We start from the raw sequence: 8,927 nt of genomic DNA on the forward strand, positions 1-8,927 counted from the left end.
CTGGGGACCTTTCAGTCCGCAGGCCGACACTCTATCCACTGAGCCAAACCGGTCAGGGCAGAACAATGTTTTCTTACTCTGGTGTTAAAAATTACTCATTTTTTTTTAATAACTGCTTCTTTTACTATATCTCTATCCCTATGTCACCCCAAACCCTCCATCTGAACTTTAAACGCTCTCAGCACGGTCAACCACATCAGGTGACCTATGTTCTGTTTGCTTGTTTTATTTTTCCTCCCCCGCCCCCAGAAACACCCCTGTCAGAAGTCCCCAGGCCTCCGGGCCCCACTGCCCACTTCCAGGCCTCCCTCTCAGGGAAGAATGCTGCCGACAGACGAGGAAACCCAAAGCAAGTAGTCACAGCATTCAAACTAACTTTTTTTAAAAAAATAAATGGACCACTGAAGATTACCAGATATTTCAGTAAAATGACAAATAATACAGCCCCATAAGGAGATAATTCAGGCAAAGGAAGACAAACAAGAGAGACTCGTCATACAATCACGAATCCAGAATAAGCTATGATGAAAAAGGGATAATTACCCCAAGAAGGCTGTTAGAGATTAAAATTAAATTTTCAATAGATGTGCTACGGTGCTGTCTAATTCGGGAGCCATGCGTGGTGAAGACTGGCTCTTGAGCACTTGTAACAGGGCTAGTCTCAACAGAAACGTACTGTAAGTGTAAGACGTATTAAATTCTGAAGACTCACTATGAAAAACAGAATGTAAAAGATCTTAACAATCTGTATACTTATTTCAGGCTGAAATGATAATATTTTGTATAGGCTGGGTTAAATAAAATATGTTGTTAAAATTAACTTCACCTATTTCTTTTGACTGTGGCTAATATGACTATTGGAAAATTTTAAATTATATATGTGGCTCATATTATATTTCTGTTGGATGGTACTGCTCTAAAATATATAGTTAAAAATATCACCAAGCCCTGACCGGTTTGGCTCAGTGGATGGAGCGTCGGCCTGAGGACTGAAGGGTCGCAGGTTCGCTTCCAGTCAAAGGGCGTGTACCTTGGTTGCGGGCACCTCCCCAGTCGGGGGCGTCCAGCAGGCCGCTGATCGACGTTTCTACCCCTCCATCCCTCTCCCTTCCTCTCCGTAAAAATATCAATAAAATATATTTTAAAAAAATATATCACCAAGAATACAGAACAAAAAAGGCACAAAAGGGGAAAGTATCATTAGGAAAAGCACAGGAGGTCCAGCATCTGACCAGTACATGCCCCCCGCCCCCCCCCCAAAGACCACAGAAATCAGAGAGAACGAAATGGTTAAAGAAATAAATTTTTAAAAAATCTAAGAGTTTTGGGTAAGTCTTGGAAAAGGTTTACTAAGTACTGAGCTAAATAAAATGGGATAAAAATCCAAAACACTAAAAATCATATCTAGTCACATCTTTGTGAAAACAGACTACCAATGGTTCATACGAAGGTTTAAAAGAATTCAAGGGCAAGGGGTGAGGTCACCTGCACACAGAAAGGCAAAGATTGATGCCAGTTTGTAAAGTACCGCACAGGAAATATAGTCATTAATATTGTAACAGCGATGTATGGAGCCCCGTGGGAAATGGAAGTATGAGGGAGAACACTTTGTAAAGTATATGTTTGGCTAACCACTGTGCTATACAACGGAAACAAATAAAAAATAATAGAGTATAAACTGTCATCTAGAATTTTTAATTAAAAAAAATTTTCAGTTTAATGACCTTTCCAGAAAGACTGCAAATGCCAATGTACAACACACTGAAAATAGAGAAGCGATTCATCTGCCAAATCCAGGTGGTAGAACGGCAGAAAAGGGGCAGGAAAGTGTGCAAAACAACTGTATTCCTCTTAAAAAATGGAGAGTTCGAGAGACTAAGGCAGATTCGATTTGAAAAAGAAACCAACAGCGGAACTAACCACTGGCAAGGGAAGGGAAGAAATCTTCATTTTTTCACTGTGGAGAGTTAACAGCTACTATCTATAACAGTGATGGCGAACCTATGACATGCGTGTCAGAGGTGACACGCGAACTCATTTTTTTGGGTTGATTTTTCTTTGCTAAATGGCATTTAAACATATAAAATAAATATCAAAAATATAAGTCTTTGTTTTACTATGGTTGCAAATATCAAAACATTTCTATATGTGACATGGCACCAGAGTTAAGTTAGGGTTTTTCAAAATGCCGACACGCTGAGCTCAAAGGGTTTGCCATCACTGGCCTATAAGCTGATCAATAAAGAAATAGAAAAACATAAGCATATGTACTTAGTGTTATTAGGAAATCACTAAAAGTAAAAATGCTTCAAAGGGACTCATTCATCCTGGGGATTAAAATGAGGGAAGGAGCCCAGCCCCGTAGCAGAGTACCCGTCCCTGTTTTAAACCCTCCTGTACTGGGCGAGATTTTCTTTGCTGTGTGCAAAAAAAAAAAAAAAAAAATTTTTTTTTTTTAAATTAACCTCCCAGTAGTAAAGTAGGACTAACAGAAAGGGATCTTAGTGCAAGACAGAAAAATCACCTAGAAACTATAACAGTACAGAAGAGAATAAATACTGGAGACAGCTATTAGTAATGAGAATCCCAATGGCTTTTAGGGGGGAAAAATAACAAGGTATAGAGAGAGACTATGAATGAGGATATTAACAGACTTTCTAAGCTGAAACATGAAAGAGGAGAAATCTGCATTAAGAACGAAATCATGCCCTGACTGGTTTGGCTCAGTGGATAGAGCGTCGGCCTGCAGACCAAAGGGTCCCCGGTTCAATTCCGGTCAAGGGCATGTACCTTGGTTACGGGCACATCCCCAGGAGGGGGTGTGCAGGAGGCAGCTGATCAATGTTTCTCGCTCATCGATGTTTCTAACTCTCTATCCCTCTCCCTTCCTCTCTGTAAAAAATCAATAAAGTATTTTTTTTAAAAAAAGAACGAAATCATAAGGGTTAAACGGAGGTGTCAGTAGGACACCCAAATGTAGGAATTCTCGCTGTTGGAAGTCAGGGGGTCTGTGACCGTCTGAAACCGTATGCAGGTTTGCATGTAAATGTACACACACACACACACACACACAGCTGATCTAGCCCCACGTGGCCATTCCTCACCTGGATCCTCCCCATGCAGTTCACCCGGCAGAAAACAAAACCCCTTTAACGTTCCCTACGTTAGGAAGGAGATGGTGCTCTGGCCTAAAGGATCCACACCGCCCTCCCCGCTCTGCTGGGCGGTGCCAGCTGGTGGCAGCGATCGCGGGGGGCACGGGGGGGCCCTGCCCGGTGGCACACGCACGGGAAGGGTTGGGGTCCGGACAGAAGAGGGCAGTAGTCTACTGCTTTCACCAAATTCTCAAAAGGATCCATGACTACTGACTCCATTTAGCTGGAAACCTGGGTCTGGACCTCATGCGCACTGGACCACAGTGGGAGCTACAGCTCTGGAAGCCATCAGCCTCAAGGAGTTACGAGAAAAGTACAACATCCAACCAAATCATTAATTTTTCAAAGGGTATACTGTGTACAGAAAGAAAAGAGAGAGCTGAGTGCAACGCCTCATATCTATCTATAAAAAAAGAGGTACAAAAATTAAATAAAATAACAATCTTGTACAAGTTTTAAAAAAATAGGCACAGAAAAGAATAGAAAGGGAGAAGAATTAGCAAAAAAGAAGAGACACCATCGTATTATTGAAAGGAAGGTAGGAAATTTAACCTGGAAGTGAAGCAGCATATGCAGTAGGTTTGTGGGAGACACGAAGCAAATTTCGTTGAGATTAAAAAGGAAATGGGTGGAGAGTGAAGGAATCGAGATGAAATTAACATGGGGAGGGAAAGAAATTGGTTCCGAAGGGTTACCTAAAAGGAGGAAGCGTCTGTGCATGGCTGTGGACAGGAAATAACTTAAAAAAAAAACACACACCCCATACCATTTTTTCAGAAATGGGGATTTCACCCTTCAAAATGACCACGCTACAGTCTTCAACGCAAGAAGCAGGCAACATAAACAACAGCTCCCATGTTCAAACCCTCAGGGATCCACTTACACACAGACAGAAAAACCCCAAGTCCAGATGAGCACTGCTAGGGCTGGCCCTTGGTCTGGAGAAAAGACATCGAAGAGGCACGGAGTTTGCATAACAACTAAAAATCCACCGATGCTCACTGCCAGCTACACTCGCACGCCGCAGGTTCCTGGCAACCCTCTGTGCCCGGGATCACACACCTGTGACCCACAGAGCCAGCCGTCCCCTGGACGGTGTCTGTTTCTATCCCTCAGTGCCCTGGCCCGCAGCCACGGTCTCCGATTACTTGCTTGCCCACTGCGTATTCACCGAAATTATGGATTTTATGTTTTGGGTTTTCTCCGGGCTCTTCCTAGTTCTCTACACATGGTGAAGTCTCAGTAAGACTATAATCATTTTTTATTCATTACTTTCCTGGTGTGTGTGTGTGTGTGTGTGTGTGTGTGTGTGTGTGTGTGTGTTTCTAACTCTTGGAATTATTCTGGCATGTTTAAAACTCTCAATATGGGCCCTAGCCGGTTTGGCTCAGTGGACAGAGCGTCGGCCCGCAGACTGAAGGAGACTTGGGTTTGATTCTGATCAAGGACACATGCCCTGGTTGCGGGCTCGATCCCCAGTAACGGTCGTGCAGGAGGCAGCCGGTTCATGATTCTCTCTCATCATTGATGTTTCTAACTCTCTCTCCCTCTCCCTTCCTCTCTGAAACCAATAAAAATATATTTTCCAAAAAAAAAAATCTTTAAAACTCTCAATATGGAACTGAAATGATTATATCTTTTGAGCTTTCCTATTTCTATAGAAACTTAATTCTATTTATCAAATCTGTTCATTATAGCATCACTCCAAAGAGTTAGATTAAGATTTTCACCAACTTTGGAGGCTATTTCAGGAGTAATCTACCTGAATAATTAGGCTTTGGCCAAAAAAAAATCATTCTGGGAGATTCTAAAGAGCCTTCCTCAGAGATAAGTAGTTTTACACCAACGCTTACCTGAATAATTAGGCTTTGGCCAAAAAAAAAAAAAAATCATTCTGGGAGATTCTAGAGAGCCTTCCTCAGAGATAAGTAGTTTTACACCAACGCAGCAGACACGTAACATGGCAAGAGATTCCTTTGTTTGTCAGGGAAACATGTATGAAGACAACACGGAGAATACGAGGAATGTTTCACATCTGAGAGCCAAATCGAAGGTCACGAGAGGAAATGCTGGCTTGTCCTGGAGCAAATGCTTTTCAGTTGGAAAAACGCACCCACACAACGATTCTCAACTCCTCAAAACAGGGTGACCCCCCAGTGACAGGTCTCATCCAACTCCCAACACGTCTTCACGTGTTTAAAATGAGACATGGCTCGACTAGCCCAATTTTAGTTACGGACCATACCTGAATTCTAGAAAACTATTTGGTTACAAAGCAGCTTACCATTCCGAGGTTCTGCTCATTATTCCTAGCATATTTATAAAATGTATTGAAATATAGAAGATAATGTTATTGATCTCACTCCACCAGCCGTCTCGTCATCAACAGAACGGTTTTGTCTTCCACTGCTACACCCAATGGTAGCCTCTCCTCAAGTTCACCTTCTACAAATGGCCAGCACTATTTCAACTTTCTAGTTAAGTTAGTCCCGTGAAAGCCACAAGGATCACAGATTAATTTTTTACTCCTTTAAAAATAAGATTCTTGGAGGTACAAAGACATGTCCATGCTGTTTAAAATATTTAAACCTACACGAATACGATTTTTACAATTAAGCAGATAGGAAATTATAATTCTCTTAACATCTGTTGTGCAGCATAGCAAGAATCTTCTCGTTTATTATTGGTGATTACAGCACTTAATGGTGTAACAATACAATTTTTGACTTTCCAGTGACTAATGAGATATTATCTGTTTTCAATATGAGGATGTTTGGGGTTTGACCTCCCACAGCAGAATGAAAAAGTATAAACAAGAACTGATAACTTTACCTCCTTTGAATTTCCAATTCTTCTTGTGATGGGCCATTTTGAACTTGGGCAGGAAGTTGTGAATTTTGTCTAGGCAATGTTGGCCCTAAAAAAGGGAGGAAGAACATTATAGGTAAACATCATCTGGATATTTAGCTGGCTAGAGAGAAGACCATGAGAATAACATAAAAACCATCACATAGCTACAAATGTGTCTTCTTTTTGCTTAGCAAAATAAAACGTAAGCTTTCCATAACACAACAGCAAATGAGAGACTGCAAACGTCATACTGTCATCATATCCAAAGGCTTACTTGAAACAAATGGGAAACGTCCACAATGAAGGGAAAATGAACATTTATATATGAAGAGCTGGAGGCAAACAAGTATTCAACGAGCAGCTGGGGAGGCGCCTAAGCTTGACATTTCTAAGACAATGAAACATTCTCCCAGGAGGACTGGCTCATGAAGTGGAGAACTTAAAAAAATGAAAAAAATCGGAATTTAAAACTCACCTAAATAGAACACTGGAAATGAAAAACAGGAGAGAGAGAGCATGAGAACCTTCTTATTAGACTGGTAGATGCTAGTGCAGCGGTTCTCAACCTGTGGGTCGCGGCGACCCCTTTGGCGGTCGAACGACCCTTTCACAGGGGTCGCCTCAGACCATCCTGCATAGCAGATATTTACATGACGATTCATAACAGTAGCAACATGACAGTCATGAAGTAGCAACGAAAATAATTTGATGGCTGGGTCACCACAGGAGGAACTGTATTTAAAGGGCCAGAAGGTTGAGAACCACTGTGCTAGTGCATTTATCCAATTTGCTCAATTAAAGCTTCCCTTCTTATTTTAATGGCCTGGCATTGAGCACTGGTAAAAAAATAAATAAAATAAAAACAAAACATTGGCTAAGCTTAATATATAATTAACCTATTTGTCTGAATTTTTAAGATAACAGAGGTAATGTTACTTTTCATCTGGGGTATTTAAAAAAAAAAAAAGACAGACCCTATATTCAAATTTGCATGGTTCCGCCATGAGAAACCTTAATGACCATCCATTCTGATGTGTCATGTACAAGGCAGACCTATTTTTAGCATCTGATAAAGAATGCCACTAAATTATGGGACATTTTAATGTCTCTGGATAGAAAAACAAAATGTGTCATAAAATGAGATAAATGCTGGACCTAACAGACCGACGGTTACAAAAGACCAGTTTTGAAATCTAATCCATTAAACAAGGGAATAAAGAAGTAGCTATCTTCCACTCTTGGAGAGAAATATATGAGTAATGACATGCTGTACATGTCTATGAATTCCAGTGTGCCTGCAAGTGCCTCTTAGATATTTTTAAAAGTGTTTCGTAAACCACTAGTATAAAAAAAAGAGTTAATAAACGCTTCTAAAGTAAATGCTTATCATCTACGAAGTCACAGCACAAAGTATTTTATACTAGTGGAGTGAACGTCACCACTGGAAGAATAAGGCTCATTCAAATGTCATACAGAACTGGTTTATCCCATGTAAAAAAAAAAAATACAATAATTCGATCTGAACTTACTAATTTTTTCCTCATCTCTTTACACATATTTTTACGTTCATCATTTAATTTGTCCTCTAAAGACAAACTAGGTGGCAACTATAGTGATATATTTCATTAGGTTTCCTAAGACTCTGCTATTTTGATAACCACATGAAGGAAATATAAAAATATATTAATCCCATGTCATCAGTAACAACAACAACAAAATTAAAAAAAAGCATTTTAAGTTAAAATATAAATAGACACTTAACTGTTTGCATAAATGAGAATATAGAACTTGGCTGGCGAACAGCTTGGAATTCTTTCCTTCTTTAGAAAATTAACATAATAACGTAAAAATCCTGCCATAGTAAGCCATACGCTAATGTTTAACACTTTACAGGGCAAAGACTTCTCGTCTTTTGGGGGCAGAAGAAGGTGGGAGGGCAACTCTGAGAAAATATAAGTAATTTGGGGGAAGAATTTTATAGATCTGAAGTTATATTTATCCAAAAATGCTACATGGGCAACGCATAAGGCTACTGTGGTTTAACTAGTTTTTTAAAATACTGTTTGTGTATTTAAGTGAAAACCTCAGGCTGCTCGAATAATTAAACAGCTGGACGTCAGAAGGTTACATTTCCTTGGCTTCCATCTCAAAGAAGAACGCAATGATTACTACATCTAGGGCAGGCGTATGTCGCAACGATAACACTAACAATATATTAAAATCTATCCATGTAAATTTTAACTCAAATATATAAATTCAAGAAGATACGTGAAACCTTCAACTCAATTCCATTGGTTTTATTAAACAGGTTGTTTTTTTTTCATATATATTTTATTGATTTTTCACAGAGAGGAAGGGAGAGAGATAGAGAGTTAGAAACATCGATGAGAGAGAAACATCGATCAGCTGCCTCCTGCACACTCCTACTGGGGAGGCGCCCGCAACCCAGGCACATGCCCCCGACCGGAATCGAACCCGGGACCCTTCAGTCCGCAGGCCGACGCTCTATCCACTGAGCCAAACCGGTTTCGGCTATTAAGCAGGTTTTAAAAAAAAAACAACAAAAAATGAACAGCCCTGGCCGGTTGCTCAGTGGTTAGAGCGTCAGCCCACGCACTGAAGGGTCGAAGGTTGGATTCTGATCAAGGGCCCGTGCCTCCTCTGCAGGCTCAAAGCTCGGCCCCAGGTGGGAGCAACCAGTTGATGTGTCTCTCTCACATCAAAGTTTCTCTCTCTCTGTCTCTCACCCCCTCCCTTCTACTCTCGCTAAAAATCAACGAAAAATATCCTCAGGCCCTGACCGGTTTGGCTCAGTGGATAGAGCGTCGGCCTGCGGACTGAAGGGTCCCAGGTTCGATTCTGGTCAAGGGCATGTACCTCGGTTTCGGGCACATCCCCAGTAGGGGGTGTGCAGGAGGCAGC

The 8,927-nt window shown here is 40.9% G+C and overlaps 1 protein-coding gene across 2 annotated transcripts in view; it reads right to left on the reverse strand.

Annotated features, from left to right (window-relative positions):
• Positions 1-8,927, reverse strand: part of ENAH (enabled homolog (Drosophila)) — a 58,891-nt gene that overhangs the window by 27,664 nt on the left and 22,300 nt on the right. For both annotated transcript variants that reach the window (XM_014539962.1, XM_014539961.1), the window contains exon 3: positions 5,988-6,072. In XM_014539962.1, the coding sequence (XP_014395448.1) occupies positions 5,988-6,072 (85 nt within the window). The remainder of the gene's footprint in view (positions 1-5,987; positions 6,073-8,927) is intronic.

This window comes from Myotis brandtii, unplaced genomic scaffold (genome assembly GCF_000412655.1).
Source record: "Myotis brandtii unplaced genomic scaffold, ASM41265v1 scaffold231, whole genome shotgun sequence".
NCBI classification, from domain to species: Eukaryota; Metazoa; Chordata; class Mammalia; order Chiroptera; family Vespertilionidae; genus Myotis; species Myotis brandtii.